This window comes from Artemia franciscana, chromosome 16 (assembly GCF_032884065.1).
Source record: "Artemia franciscana chromosome 16, ASM3288406v1, whole genome shotgun sequence".
NCBI classification, from domain to species: domain Eukaryota; kingdom Metazoa; phylum Arthropoda; class Branchiopoda; order Anostraca; family Artemiidae; genus Artemia; species Artemia franciscana.
Window position 1 is genome coordinate 15,810,286 of NC_088878.1, and position 16,478 is coordinate 15,826,763.

Genomic DNA, 16,478 nt, shown 5'->3' on the forward strand with positions numbered 1-16,478 from the left:
ATAATATAGAAATAATATTTATTTCTGGAAAATATGGTTGGAAATAATATATTTCTTGAACTACCAAACCTAACCTAAAACAGTATGATTTATTATTTTTTTTTTTTTTTTGGTTTTGATTTCACTTACAAAAAAAGTCTGTCTCGGTAGGGGATAAGCTTACTTTTTATGGAAATTAAAACAAAATGTCGCTTTTAATAAGTATGATCTGTACCTTCTTTGTTTACAGCACGATTCAAATATAAAACTACCAAAAAATATTGTTTTTGAGACAAGACGAAATACAGAGTCCTTGAGCATAAACTGTGGACAATATACGAAATACTTAACGGGAAAACTTGCATAATCTGATTTTATCAGGTTTTACATATACGATATATAAAAATTGACGAAGGATTTATGATCATAACCCCAGTGTTTGACTGAAATTTGTCATTTATTTCTAGGTTTAATTTATTGTACCAAAACACTAAACCCCTATAGCAACCAGGTCCCTGTGTCCTCCAGGGGCCAAGTCTTTTTAATTGTTAGTTATGGCTCTCTACCCACACCATTCAAGTGTCTCTTTATTCCTTATTTTATTATGTCTAACGCAAAACAAAGTGCTACCCAGCAAAGAGCCCCAATGTTGCGCTATAAGCAAATGAAGTTTTGCATCTAAACTTCTTTTTTTGGCACATTGGCAGAGACACACCATCATTTAGTTAATAATGTCACAGAACTTGCTGTAAAAAACGTAGCAAAGAATCGATTTATTTCTTACATTTAGTTTTTTTTTAGAATTTACGTTTGACTGCAAGAATAAATTTATTTATTCGTATTTTCAAACTTGTATTCTTCATCTGATTCACAAGGGATTAAGTGAAAATAACAAGTATTGTCAACCGAAAGTAAGAGCAATATTAAAACTTAAACCGAGGAGAAATTATTCCGTATAAGAGGAGGGCTGCCTCAAACACTCACTCTTTAAGCTAAGGCTTAATTTTGGTCCCAACGAATAACTTCTGAAACACAACGGGCTGTCGAACGGAATAAAAAGCTTTTTTAAACCATAAAAAATTTTACAGCAACGACCAATGGATGAAGGAGGGGGCAGTACTGGTCACATACGGAATAATTTCTGTTCATTTTAAGTTTTAATGATGCTCTGTACTTTCAGTTTAAAAAAATTGTTTCTTATTTAATTTGTGCTTATTTTTTAAATCAAGCCAAGGAATTCACCCCTCACCATCCCGGACAGTTTCCCTGGAAAATTTTCCTCAATTCTATTTTGAAAAAAAAAAAAACTTTTTTCTTGTTTAATTCCTGATTCTTTTTCAAATCATTTCGGAAGTCCCCCTCCTCCCATGAAAAGCTCCCTGCGCGAAAAATGATTTTCTCCCCCACATGCAAAATTTTCCCTGACAAATCCCTCGCTGCTGAAAATTTTCCCCTTATAATTTCCCCTAACATTCTCTCTGCATGTAAATTTATGAAGTCAAAAAGAAAGTAACACAAATGAAAGAAATTCCATGTATGATTTCTGGATAATTTCCGCCGAAAAAATTCCTCCGGAAAATTTTCTCTTCGAGAAAAAAATCTCCCCATAAAAATAAAAACAAACAAATAAACACGGATCCGTGATCTTTCTTCTAGTAAAAAATTAAAAATTCTGCAGTTGTATAGCTATGAACTTAAAACCTCTACAGCAGGGTTGTCTGATATGCTGAATTTGGTGGCATGACTCTCATTAAGATTGTTTGATGTTTTAGAGATTTTCCTTTTTTCGAAAATCGATCAAATTTTCTCAGGCTCGTAGCTTTTGAGGGATAACATTAAGCTTAAGCGATTTTATGTTACTAGAATCATTATAAAAGCTAATTCATTTGATGTATTAATTATTATCAAAATTTCTTTTTTTAGAGTTCATTTACTAGTGGGCAGAGTCGCTCTTTACTTACAGTTCATTACCACGAAGCGTTTTATATTAATTAGACAAAAGTACAAGATAAAGTATAAGCTTTATAGTGTGTCAGGTATGGAATGAAAAAGAGAAAAGAAGGGGGAAAGAGAAGAAGAGCATATGAGAGACGGAGAGAGAGAAAGAATAAAATAAAACGAAACAGGGATAATCTTGTCAAAAAATCAATAAAGAGATCGAGTTATAATGCTTGTTTCGAGTTGTGTAAATTTTCTGGAATACTTGACTGTAATTTACTGACAAATTACTCGAGAGCCTTTTTCGTGCAGATCAAACAGTTCGTGGTGACGAACTGTAGTAAGGAACGACCGGCTCGATAGTAACCGAAACTCTAAGAAACGGAATTTTAATACCAATAGTTACATCAAAGGAATTGCATTTTTATGCTGATTTCAAGTATATGTTTCATTAAGTTTACTCCTACCCATCAAAAGTTACGAGCCTAAAAAAATTTCCCTTATTTTAGAAAATAGGGGGAAATACGCCAAAAAGTCATTGAATCTAATCGAAAACTTTCTTTAGATTTCAAACGTGTTATAGGCCCATCAAGTAATCTATAAAGCCTTATCAAACAGTTCGTGGTAATGAAATGTAAGTAAGGAGCGACCCAGCTCAATAGTAACCAAAACTCTAAAAAAATCGAATTTTGATACCAATAGATACATCAAAATAATTAGATTTTTATGCTCATTTTAAATGTATAAGTTTCATCAAGTTTCGTCTCACCCATCAAAAGTTACGAGCCCGAGAAAATTTGCCTTATTTTGGAAAAAAAGGGAAAATACACCTAAACGTCATAAGAATCTTAATGAAAATCACACCATCAAATTCAGCGTGTCAGAGAACCCTACTGTAGAAGTTTTAAGCTCCTATCTGCAAAAATGTGGAATTTTGAATTTTTTGCCAGAAGAAAGATCACGGATATGTATGTGTTTTTTTTCCTTCGCAGGTGATCGTATTGACCACTAGAATGTTGCAAGAAGGCTCATTCTAACGGAAATTAAAAGTTCTTGTGCCCTTCTTAAGTGACCAAAAAAATTGGAGGGCAGCTAGGCCACCACCAACGCTCGTCTTTTTCCTAATGTCACTGGATTAAAATTTTGAGATGATCGTTTTGTTCAGTATAGTCGAGAAATCTAGTAACTATGTCTTTGAGGACGACATAATCCCCCACAGTCCCCAGGGGAAGGGCTGCAAGTTATGAACTTAGCCCATTGTTTACATTTAGTATTGGTTATAGGGAAGTATATAGACTTGGGGATTTTGTGGAGGAGAGGGTTACGTGGGAGTATCCTTTCATGGAGGAATTCTTCACAGGAGAAGAGAATTTTCCATGAAGGGCCACTGGACTTCCCAGCATTATTTAAAAACGATCAGAAATTAAATAAAAAACAATTTTTTCAGCTAAAAGTATGGAGCAACATTAAAACTTAAAAGAACGTAAATTATTATGCTTTATACGAACTTTAGCGTAAAGAACAAGGTATTGACGAGGGGGTAAACCCCCTCATATACGTAATAATTTCTGTTCGTTTTAGTTTTAATGTCGTTCCCTACTTTCAGTTGAAAATACTTTGTATTTATTTGTTTTGTTTATTTAATAGATATAAAATGTCTATACGGGAACTCAAAAATCCCTTCTAAGGCCCTAATTTAGGCTATACATCCATTTGTAAAAGTTTCTTCACGTAGCGCAATGATTTTCTTAACTTCACCAATGGATACTGCACTAAAAGTGGAAAAAATAGATTTTGATAACATCTTGTCGGTCCCTAATTTGGGTCCTAGGTCTGTTTCTGTTAGTTAATTAGGCCTAATACACTGAATTAACATTTATCATGAAGGTTCTATTCCTTGCCTGCACTAATCGATGTTTTCCATCTTTGTATTTATATCTGAATTTTTCAGGTCTGCCTGGTGATGATGGCAGGCCAGGATTTGCTGGTCGGGACGGGAAGCTTGGTCTAAATGGGCAAAAAGGAGAGCCAGGTCTTCAAGGTTTCCAAGGTTTCTCCGGAATGAAAGGTATGTAAAAAATGTATATTGTTTGTGATTATCATGCTTTTGAAATTATAATTATTATTTCCTTTTTTGTTTCTTTTTCGTTTTACTCACAGAAAATTAAAAACTCGCTATAGAGTACAAATCAAGAAATAAATAAGCTAAAACAATACCTCTCTAGTGATGCTTGTGTTTATACTTTATTTAACATGTTCAAAGAATCAGAAATAAGAAGAAAACAGATCATTTTTGATGAATTCACTCCAAAAATTACTTTTTTAAACTAAAATCTAATTTATATTGTAACACTGATCTAATTAAAAAGGCGTTTCACAGTAAGCACAAATTTTTTACCATTCTATAAACCATTTTGACCTATGATTTAAGGGGCAGACTCCAATCCCAAGGAAGATAAATAATCGTGGAACAAGAGGTGAAAATACACAAATAGTAAACTTTCAAAAAGGTGACAAAGCAATATCTGAAGAACAACTCATTTTATTAGGTTACACCATTAAGGGTAAGTTTTGGTGGATTTTGAACTAGCCAGAAGTCACTATGTTTATACTTTTAATACTACCAGTACAGTTACCGTAACTAATGCCGCTAGGGGCATTAAGGTGACACTTTTAGGGAACGTTTAGGAGAAGTTTAAATCAAACAAAAAAACTGTGTGCATTCATGTTTTTAAAATGGCGTATGAGCAATAGCATGGGCAGCACCACTCTATAATAACTAGAAACATCAATGAAACTTTTAAAGGAGCTACATCAATTCGAAGTTAAAAGTTCTGGTGCCCTTTTTAAGTGTAAAAAGCGATTCTCTTAAGCCCATTCATTTCAAAACGCATCCAGTCAAAAATTTTAGACAGCTATTTTGTTCAGCATAGTATAACGGTCCAGCAACTATGTCCTTAGGGATATTGGACAGGTCAACCCCCCACAATTATGCAATTGGCCCATTATACTTTAAAACTAAATGTTGCTTTAAACTAAATAGAAAGGAATTGTATTTATGGTTGCCAATAAGACATCGCCAATATATGCTAAGAATATATTGGGAGGGCTGGGAGTATTAAGTTGAAACTTTTGGGGCTACTAACATTAGTGCTTCTGCTCTTACAATTTAAATAAATAAACAGAGTGCAAGAGTATCCAGGTTGTCAAAGTGCATAGATGGAATCTTTTGGGAATAGTATTAAGTTTTATTTTTAAGGTCAACTTCAGGAGTTATAAAATTAAATTAGAAAATACTGTTTTTGTAAGGATCAAAAATTGTTGAAAAGGTTTCTCCAACATACAATTAACAACCTAAACTATGATTTCCTATAGAAAAGAAAACTAAAAGTTATAAATTTTTTTTCATGAGAAAGACTATGTCTATAAAAAAAGAACAGAAATTGTTTTAAAACCTTTGATTTATTTATTATTTATTTATTTATTAAAAACTTTAATTATTTATTAATTCGAAAAGTTAATTTAAAAAACCATTTCCACAAAACAAGTTTTTCAAAGAAAAGTAAAGAGCTCTGTTAAGCGAAAAACGAACAGAAATAAAGTAAAGTACCTTTCCAAGCATAAAACTACCAGAAATCCCTATCAATATATAAATGAAACTCGAAACGAACAGAAATTACAATAAATACCCGAGTCAAACTCAAAAGGAGCAAATATTAACATGAGTGGAGCTGATAACCCTCACGCCTTCTCAAGGCCAGAACACAATCTGCGCTTTAATGAAAACAATATACGTTTTAAATGTTTTTACTTTTTTACTTTCATAAAGAAAAAATTATCAAAACTTTAGGGCATAAATATCAATTTGTATCAATTAAACTGACAATCCACGGTCTTTTCATTATTATTATTATTATTATTATTATTATTATTATTATTATTAAAATTTCCAATAAACACCTTCAGAAACGAAGCTACGCTACCCTCTTACAATAAAGAAAAAAGGTAACTACTTTTTATCCTCTTTTTAATTTTTATTTTCTTATTCAGGGGAAGATGGAGCAAGAGGATTAACAGGAAGACAAGGAAAAGTCGGAGAAGAAGGTGATCCGGGACCACCTGGATTTGATGGACTTGATGTAAGCCCCTATAATTCCTTCGAAGAAAAAAAATCATGCTAATTCACCATGAACAATATTGATAGAATGCAACTTCTTTTTATCTCCCAATTCATTCACACTGAAATTCTATTTGAACTAAAAGTTTTATCAACGATTTTGATCAATCCAAAAAAATATTAATATCGGAAAAAAGATGTTATAATAAACAAAAAACGAAAAGATGTCATACACTCAAACTCTAGAAAGGATTAGTGTCATAAGAAAAACTTCAAAAATCTGAGTTTGATCAAACCAAAACTAACAAAATTGGAAAAAAGGTGTTATATTAAAGAAAAATGAAAAGACGGTCAAACACTCAAAACATAGAAGGGCTAGTGCTCTAAGACTAGCTCCAAAAATATGAGACAACCCAAATCCAAATGTATTAACCCCCTCCACCCACGTAACGCCTGGCCAGTAACACCCCCCATATTCCTGTGCCACTTCACCCTTGGAGTGGATTTTTTTATGCGGTGGACTCGTTAAACACGAAAAAATACTAAATAAAAATATGAAACCAAGCGAAAATAGAAAATAATACGACATTTTCTTGACTAGCAATGTAAACGTAAAAAAAAATAATAGAAAATTCATATGCTCATCGGATTAGCTAAGGCTAAGATACAGAGGCGCCATTTGGACCAAATCTAAGGGTGGGCATGAATTCCATCTTGCCCCCCCCCCCTCGAATCACTTCGTGTCGCGTAATCATCTAGGAAATGGGCATTTGACAGAACTCGAGAATTTTATTATGTATCTAACCTACTTTCAAAGTTTACAATGATTAATAGCAAATAGCGTAATTACCCCAAGGGTCGTCAAGTAATTACGCTCTTTGGCTAATAGGCGTGCAGTAATGTCAAATCAATTGGACAAAATGGATTATGTTGGACATAATGGATTATTATGGCCGGCAAAGGGCCCTTTGTGGTGGAAGCTTTGGCCCCCTGGAAAATCTGGGGTGGGCATTTGCCCCCCCCCCCAAATGGTGCCTCTGCTAAGATAGGCAAATATGGACTTTTTCCTTAGAAACCGAGCAAAAATAGAAAATAATACGAGATTTTCGTTATCAGTAATGTAATTTGTGAAAAAGTAGAGAATCATATACTCATTGAGGTAGCTAAGTCTTAGTCTGAAAGCCCCGAACAGACAGTGCAAATCACGAAAACCGTCAAATAATTCAATGTGTCAGGAGCTACCTACCAAAAAGGAATCGCATATGCTCTATAGGGCTTGGGGTCTGGAAAAAAGGAATCGCACGTGCTCCATAGGATTTGGGGTCCGGAACCATTAAGGCTAACACTACTGTTATTCATCACAAGTTGCTATCGTAAGAGAATGTGTATATTTTTGAAAAAAAGGAGAATGCATCCTTATAAATGGTGGCAATCCTGAGAATTAAACCATCCAACTCGTCATAATAAAATCATATGGTGCTTTAAGCCTCTATACCTGATTTGAGAGGCTTTCAAGCCACTTCACCCGACAATACGAGATTTTGATTTTTTTTTTTTTTGAGGAGCAAGGAGATGGATGTGTTTTATTTGCTTTTTTTACGATCTGTGACAAAATGCCATTGGTCAGGGGATATCTGCAGAGGAATCATTGGTTTAGTATTGTAAAGTTCAAGTTTATTTTAAGTAAATTTCTTAAGCAAGGCATTCTTAAGAAAACAGGTAATCCTGAGGAAAATTGTATCATGAAATCTGGTGTGCCTGATTATGATTTTCAGAAGCAATTTTCTTTTTCAAAAGCATGATATCAAATTAATGTTGTTTTTTTTTCGTTTTACGACCTACAACCATATATTAGTGCTCTTAGTCAAGGCTGAATCCACTAGGAGGGTTACCGGATTTGATCCCCCTTCCCCCTTGCACTCTTTGTTCGACTCATAAAATGTAAAAAAAGGCATATGAACAAGATTTTGATGCCCCCCCCCTCGGAACAAAAATCCTGGATAAGCCTTTTGTCGTAGTATATATGCCGACTTGGGGTATAAAACATAGGAATCGCACGTGCTCCATAGGATTTGGGGCCCTGAACCATTAAGGCTAACCCTACTATATCCATTACAAGTTACTATCGTAAGAAAATATGTATATTTTAGAAAAAGGGAAAATGCATCCTTAAAAAGGGTGACAATCCCGATGAAAATTACACGAGCAAACTTGGCATGTCAAATTTGATGGTCTTTCAAGCCTCTATACCTGGTTTGAGAGGCTTTCAATCCGCTACACCTGGCAATATGAAATTTTTGATTTTTTCTGAAAAGCAAGGGGACGAATGTCTTCTTTTTTTATGACCTATGACAACATGTCATTGGTCGTGGGATATCTGAAGAGGGATCATTGGAGCATTTTTGTAAAGTTCAAGTTTATTATTAAGTAATTCTTTCTTTCAAGTTTTTTTTTCTTTTTACGACCTACAACCATAAATTAGGGGTCTTAGTCAAAGCTGAATCCACTGGGAGGGCTACCGGATTTGATACCTTCCTCCCTCCTGAAATCTTTGTTCCACTCATAAAACGTAACAAAAATGCATATGAGCAAATTTGATGGTCTTTCAAGCCTCTATACCTGGTTTGAGAGGCTTTCAATCCGCTACACCAGGCAATATGAAATTTTGATCTTTTTCCGAAAAGCAAGGGGACGAATGTCTTGTTTGTTTTTTTTTACGACCTATGACAACATGCCATTGGTCGTGGGATATCTGGAGAGGGATCATTGGAGCAGTTTTGTAAAGTTCAAGTTCATTATTAAGTAATTCATTCATTTTAAGTAAATTTCTTAAGAAAGACATACTTAAAAAAAAGAGGTAACCCTGAGGAAAATTGCACCATGAAATCTAGTGTGCGTGATTATGGTACCGATGCTTTGAAGCTCCTGCACCCGACAATACATTTTTTTCTAGAAGCATGATCTCCAACTTATGCTGTTTTTTCTTTTTACGACCTAACCATAAATTAGGGGCCTTAGTCAAAACTGAATCCACTGGGAGGGCTACCGGGTTTGATACCTTCCTCCCTCCTGAAATCTTTTTTCGACTCATAAAACGTAACAAAAATGCATATGAACAAATTTTTGATACCCCCCACCCCAGAACAAAAATCCTGGATACGCCTTTGGTCGTAGTATATCTGTTGACTTGGGGTATGAAAAAAAGGAATCGCATGTGTCCCTAGGATTTGGGGTCCTGAACCATTAAAGCTAGCCCTATTGTTGTCCATCACAAGTTACTATCGTAAGAGAATGTGTATATTTTAGGAAAAGGGAGAATGCATCTTTAAAAGGTGTGGTAGTCCTGATGAAAATTATACCATTGACATGAAAATTATGTCAAATCTGATGGTTTTTCATGCCTCTATACCTGACTTGAGAGGCTTTCAAGCCACTACACCTGACGATATAAAATTTTTGTTTTTTTCCCGAGAAGCAAGGGACGAATGTGTTTTGTTTGCTACTTTTTTGTGCCACCTGTGACAACAGGCCATTGGTCGTGGGATATCTTTAGAGGGATCATTGGAGCAATGTTATAAATTCTTTTATTATTCAGTAATTCATTCATTTTAAGTAAATTTCTTAAGCAAGACATTCTTAAAAAAAAGAAGTAATCTTGAAAAAATCGCACATTCAGATCTGGTGTACCTAATTATGGTACCAAAGCTCTGAAGCTCCTACACCCGACAAAATATTTTTTTCTAGAAACATGAGCTCCGATTTGTGTTGTTTTTTTTTCGTTTTACGACCTACAGTCATAAACTAGTAATTCACTCCGCAGTTTTTAAATGTGTGTGTTTCTTAAGTTGTATTGAGCATTTAGTTGCTATTGAGTATTTCAATCTTTTATTGAACACTCGGTTTTTTGAAATATAAAAAAAATTCTGTTTATGTTTTTTTTGTAGTTCTAATATATCTTTAAAAGTAGGACTCAAAATACAATTATAATGAGTAGAATTAAATCGTATGTTGGAATAGATCCTGAGTAATATCATTCATAATATCAAGTTTTTAAAAAGAAAAAATGTTTTACTTTAATACTACTTCATATATAAAAATACTTTATGTTAAATATTTGGTGTGTTGGTTATGAATAAATACTCTCTTGAAACTTTGGACCAAAGCTATCACTGATTATAAAAACAGGAAGATTTAATTTTTACTGCATATTTTTCTTCTTTAAATGAATCATTTTGTTATATTATAGCTTTTTGCTGTAATACAAATGCAGAACTCAGTGCTTTCTCTGATACAAGGGACCTTACTGCGAATTTGAAAGCTATATGAAATGCTTCTAAGTCGCTAGTTCACAAGAACACGCTGTTGCTGTTGATTGTCACTGATAAAACTGATTGACTGTTCAAAGTCTTTTATTTTTCCTCACAGAAGATTATAGGAGATTCTGTTTTTTTAGAGGAGGGTATTTTTGTGAGGAAATATAAATGAAAAGAACAAAAAATCAAATTGGTGAATTTTATATTTCCTTTATTGTTTTCATACGTCATGCATAGCCAGTATGGTCTTAGAACGTATTTATGTAAAACGTTTTCTAGGGAGAAGAAGGAGAAAAAGGACTACGTGGTCCCGGTGGATTTCCAGGCCGAAATGGTGACATTGGAGAAGAAGGAGATAGCGGTCTAGTGGGTCCTAAGGGATTACCAGGATTTAATGCTGAAAAGGGTATTCCTGGATTTCCTGGTTTACCGGGACAGCGTGGTCGGTTTGCAGCACCTGGACAAAAAGGTAATTTAAGAATTATGTACTTTAACATTAATACTTATCTTTTTTGTTCAGTCAAAAAAGCACTAATATATCGGTAGTACCACTAAAACGAGAAGAAGAATCTAAGAACAACAAACAACAGTTGTCAACCAAAAAAAAAAAAAAAATTAAAGATTCCATCCCAGAGCAAAAACATTGTTTTTTCAAGTTGAAAGTGTTTAGATCTCTAGGGGCTTAATATATATATATATATATATATATATATATATATATATATATATATATATATATATATATATATATATATATATATATATATATATATATATATATATATATATATATATATATATATATATATATATATATATGCTACAATATAATATATAGTTTACATAATTCAATTTTAGCATTACAAACAAGCATGACTTGATAATTGTAATCAGTTACATTCAACAAAATTTGATTTCTCTTTCTATTTTCTAACTATAAGCACAAATTCCTCTTTTTTCTTTTTTTTTCTTTTTTTTTTACTGACATTATTTTGTCGCAATTTATTTGGGTCGGATAAAAGTGAATCGAGAATATATGGATGGTGTGGTCTAGACAAATCGTGGAAGATCAAAAGAAAAAAGTTGAATGTCTGAGCACATCACTAATCATAGACGACATAAAAGAAAGTGGAAGGTGACGATTAGACTTGATATATTCCAGAAAGATTAAAACAGAAAGTGCTACTTGAGGGTCTTCCGAGGAGATCAGATGTATATTCAGATTATCCCTAAACACCTCAGAGCGAATGCCAAGTGCTCACCTCTATGCGTAAAGAAATGCTCATCTTGCTATGTAAACGTAATTTTCCATCTTGTTAGGGAAGATCCATCTTTATTTTCATTCGAGGGATAATCGTAATCCACCTATGGTTGTAAAAGACTTGGATCGATCTTATTCGAACGAATATTTTGACTTCTCATGCTCTCTTTTGGATTGGATCTTTGGGATCAGATACTCTTAAAGCAACAGCTTGAGTTATTTTACGCCTTCTTGCTCTCAAAAGGGTAAGAATTGCCATCGTAGAAAATTCGAAAATGATATTAATGATCAGAACGATCAAATATATTCTATCTAAGTTAAAAAAAATTAAATAAAATTTTAAAAAAACAAGCTTTCTCAAATCAAACAGTTCGTGGTAACGAACTGTAGTAAGGAGCGACCCGGCTAAATAGTAACTGAAACTCTAAAAAAATGAGATTTGATACGTGTTGAAATGTTGACATGTTGATACGTGATCGTATCAACTCAGTGGTCCTATAATGTCGCGAGAGGGCTCATTCTAACGGAAATTAAAAGTTCTAGTGTCCTTTTTATGTGACCAAAAAATTGGATGGCACCTAGGCCCCCTCCCACGCTCATTTTTCCCCAAAGTCACCGGATCAAAATTCTGAGATAGCCATTTTATTTAGTATAGTCGAAAAACCTTATAACTATGTCTTTGAGGACGACTTACTCCCCCACAGTCCCCGTGGGAGGGGCTGCAAGTTACAAACTTTGACCTGTGTTTATATGTAGTAATGGTTACTGGGAAGTGTGCAGACGTTTCCAGTGGGATTTTTTTGTTTAGGGGGGGGGGGGTTTCCGTGGGAGGATATTTCCTTGCAGGAACTTCTCATGGGGGAAGATAATTTCAATGAAGGGGGCGCAGGATTTTCTAGCACTATTGTGAAAAAACAGTGAAAAATAAATATGAGTAGTTTTATCTACTGAAAGTAAGGAGCAGCATTAAAACTTAAAACGAACACGATTTATTATACATATGAGGGATTTACCTCCTCGTAATACCTCACTCTTTACGCTAAAGTATTTTTAGCAATTTCCATTATTTATTCTACGGCCTTTGTGATTCAGAGGTCATTCTTAAGGAATTGGTACAAAATTTAAGCTTTAGTGCAAAGAGTGAGGTATCGACGAAGGGTGAACCCCTTCATATACGCAATAAAAACATACGAATATAGAAGTTCGTTACCTAAGTTCTTTTCGTAAGTTATTTTCGTAACGTATATTTTTTACTAATAGAAACGTTTGTAAAAGATTAAAAGTTCTAGTTGCCTTTGTAAGTAATCAAAAAATTGGAGGGCAACTAGGCCTCCTCCCTCGCTCCTTTTTTCTCAAAATCTTTGGATTAAAACTATGCGAAAGCCATTTAGCCAAAAAAATTAATATGCAAATTTTGTTTTAATTAATTATGTGCGGAGAGCCAAGATCAAAACATGCATTAATTCAAAAACGTCCAGAAATTGAATTAAAAAAAACAAGTTTTTTTTTAATGAAAGTAAGGAGCAACATTACAACTTAAAACGGATAGAAGTTACTCCGTATATGAAAGGGGCTTTTCCTCCTCAATGCCCCCCTCTTTACGCTAAAGTTTTTTACTGTTTAAAAAGTAGAGTTAAGAGAAAGAGTTAAACTTTAGCGTAAAGAGCGAGGCGTTGAGGAGGAAAAGCCATTTTTTCTTGGCACACCCAGGATTACATAAGAGGAGGTATAACACCCCTTATAACGACTCTTTAAAACAAATTTTACTTTTGCACAGGAACGTTCCGAGAAAAAGAGCTCATTTAGTGTGTATGCTTTTTGAAATAAAGTTTCAAATTAAAGTATCGTCTCCTCAGTAAGAGAAGATGATATTTTTTCCCCTCAGGTCAGATCAAGATGGCACTCCTTTTTAAAGGAGTTTAATGTATGTTTATAAAATTATATAAATTTCATTTGTTAATAGCTTTAAATGAAGTAAATTTAAAATTAATGTATTTTATGCATATCTAGAATTAGTATAAATAATATATTTTAACGTTGCATATGTTTTAATGGCAATCTCTCAAGAGTTTCGGTTTCTTTTGATAAAGGTTGCTCTTTGTTTACAGTTCGGTACTGTTTTATTCAAGGCTCTCTTTAATGTGATTACGGGCTGCTTTCTCTCCATCAACATCCATTTTTATGTTCAACTTTAATATTCGTAAAACAATTTTCAAGAATGATACTCATCCCTGAACGAAAAAAAAGTGCCCCTCGAATATTTATTAGTAAGGTGGCCGTTTGGAATATTAAAATTATTTATAAAGTCATCATTTCCACGGTTTTAAAGACGAACTCCTGGAACAGACTTGCTTTTACAGAGATGTTCCCAATGGACACCAGCAGGAGGAGTGTCACCCCCTGGACACAAGAATACATTAAAAATTTTGTATAAATGGGAAAGATAAATGTTACAATTTAAAATCGCTCTAAACAGAGCTCTTGGTAGCACTTGCGAAGCAACCTTAAGAAATTTACCTGGTTAGGCTCATGGTGCCCCGTCTCCATTTTTGTACCTCTGTGCTGGTAGGCATGAGAATGTAATCTTTTCTGCTGCATAAAAAACTGCAATGGGTTGGGAGCAATCACCCCCCCCTACATACACACACATACACAAATAATAAATAAGTGTACCAAAAATACTCACAGGAATTAAGAGTAATTAGAAATCGGTTTCGATAGCAGATGAGTCCTCTTTGGGTTGAAGTTGTAATCTAGTGCCGCAAAATGGCAAGACACTTCGCTTTTACGAGGCATAATCTTTGTGGCCTGTTAAAAATGATACTAGAACTTTAAATTTCTGTTATAACGAGCCATCTCCCGATCCTGTAAGACCATTGTTATGATTCAATCACTCTTAAAGAAAAAAAAACAAACAAATAAATAAACATGCATCCATGATTTTTTTTTTTCTGGAAGAGTAAAAAATACCCATTTATGTAGAAGGGAGCATGAAACTTCTGCAACGGATTTCTTTTATACATTGAACTTGATGGTTTGATTTTCATCAAGATCACTTATCTTTTGGCTGCTACCTTTTGACGGTTGACGGGTAGCCTTAAACTTAATGTATTCTGTACACTTAGAATCGATATAAAAAGCCAATTCTTTTGATGTATCAATTGTCGTCAAAATCCCTTTTTTTAGAGCTTCGGTAACTATTATCCCGAGTCGCACATTACTTACAGTTCATTACCATGAACTGTTTGAATATGTTGTGAGGCCTCATTAGGGCCCGGTTTATGTGGCATGTATCTTACTAACCTGAATGTTGGGTCCATTCAAACGCTCTAGAAAACGGTTCATTTGAATTATGCTGATCAATGGATGTACAATGGACCAACCTCGCAGCTTCCTGGGCATTTACCTATTCCGTGATGGCCCCTTTAGCTGTCTTAATGTGTGTAATGGTGGCATCAGCTCTGCCAGGTCGCCCCTATTACAAATAGAGTGACATACATTTTTAAATGGATGGGACTATATCCGGTTTAAGTAAATAGATATGGATCACTTGCTTTACAAAAACGCTAACAATTCCTTGTCTGACGTTGATAGTAATCACTCCATAGCCGTAAATCAAACCGTGTACCGTTCCCAGAGAAATTGTGAGTTCTGGCTCTGTTTTTCATTGGCAACAGCGATCCGGAAACAGAGGAAGGATTGGATTTGATCTGTTTTATACCCCTAAAACGACTAAAAGTTATGCCTGACTATTTTTAAATATAGTCCTTCTTCTTTTCTTTCTTTTATCCGTCGGTATTTGTTCCTCCTTTCCTCGTTTTCTCTTCAATTTCGTTTTCTTGATGATGGGTTGGTGATACTTCATGCACTATCGTAATGGATAGAAACAAACCGGTTATTGTTTTCTTTTCGTATTCTTGAAAATAAAATAAACATCAATCCTGTTTCTTTCTTCTTCTTTTTTTGATCTAAGACTCCTTGATTATTTGTAATCTAATTTATCCCTATTTCACTATTATTGCCTTCACTTTACTGCCTATCTATCTTACCTCTTGATCGACATTCCATAGCTTTCCACTTTTCTAAGTTCTCACTTGCATAATTTTTTTTCTCGTAGTCCATTTTATCTGCCTTTTTCCTCAAAATATTTTTTATTGCACAATTTCCCCATTCATACGATTCTCCATTAATTTACCATACAATTTCGAAATTCTCATTCTAGCTACCCACGGCGGCAAGGGGCTGCTCCCATTCATTCGGCCTATAATATGTAACATTAAAACACAAATTTACAATGCATAAACATCATTTTTACTCTAAAATACTTTCACTTATCTTGAAACACTTTAAATCACTTTTCACTACATCTACATAAGTAAAAAAAAATAAAGATAAAAAACACAACACCACTTTTTTTATTTCTTTTTTTGTTAACACATTCTACTCTCGATGGGCCTTGCGCTATTGGGCTACTACAACAATCCTAAAAAAAATCCCCAAAAATCAAATATTTCATAATCCAGGCGAATCGTATCCCCCTCAACATATAAAATAAATTCCACTAATTTAAAATAAATTTCAAACAATCATAAAAAATGACTTCAAATGTAAACTCAATAGTCTAAAAATTCATACAAAATCCTATACTATTTCTACATTCCCTAAAAATATATGTTCAATCTTAAGCCCCATATAAAAATTCTAACCAAATATAAAATTCTAATCTCTAATACTTCATTAAAAGTTCGAAATATTTAACTTAAGTTTTAAATTTATTCCATAAATATATATTCCGATTTTTTTTACCATTTTTAATAACTATTTTTTATACCAAAATTATAAACTCCTTTTCTAATCTTCTACCCAAATC

At 33.8% G+C, this 16,478-nt stretch overlaps 1 protein-coding gene across 1 annotated transcript in view; it reads left to right on the forward strand.

Moving 5' to 3' along the window:
* Nucleotides 1-16,478, forward strand: part of LOC136037123 (collagen alpha-5(IV) chain-like) — a 151,832-nt gene that overhangs the window by 99,574 nt on the left and 35,780 nt on the right. Inside the window, exons 21-23 of the mRNA XM_065719608.1 lie at nucleotides 3,869-3,985; nucleotides 5,968-6,056; nucleotides 10,627-10,816. Of these exons, the coding sequence (XP_065575680.1) occupies nucleotides 3,869-3,985; nucleotides 5,968-6,056; nucleotides 10,627-10,816 (396 nt within the window). The remainder of the gene's footprint in view (nucleotides 1-3,868; nucleotides 3,986-5,967; nucleotides 6,057-10,626; nucleotides 10,817-16,478) is intronic.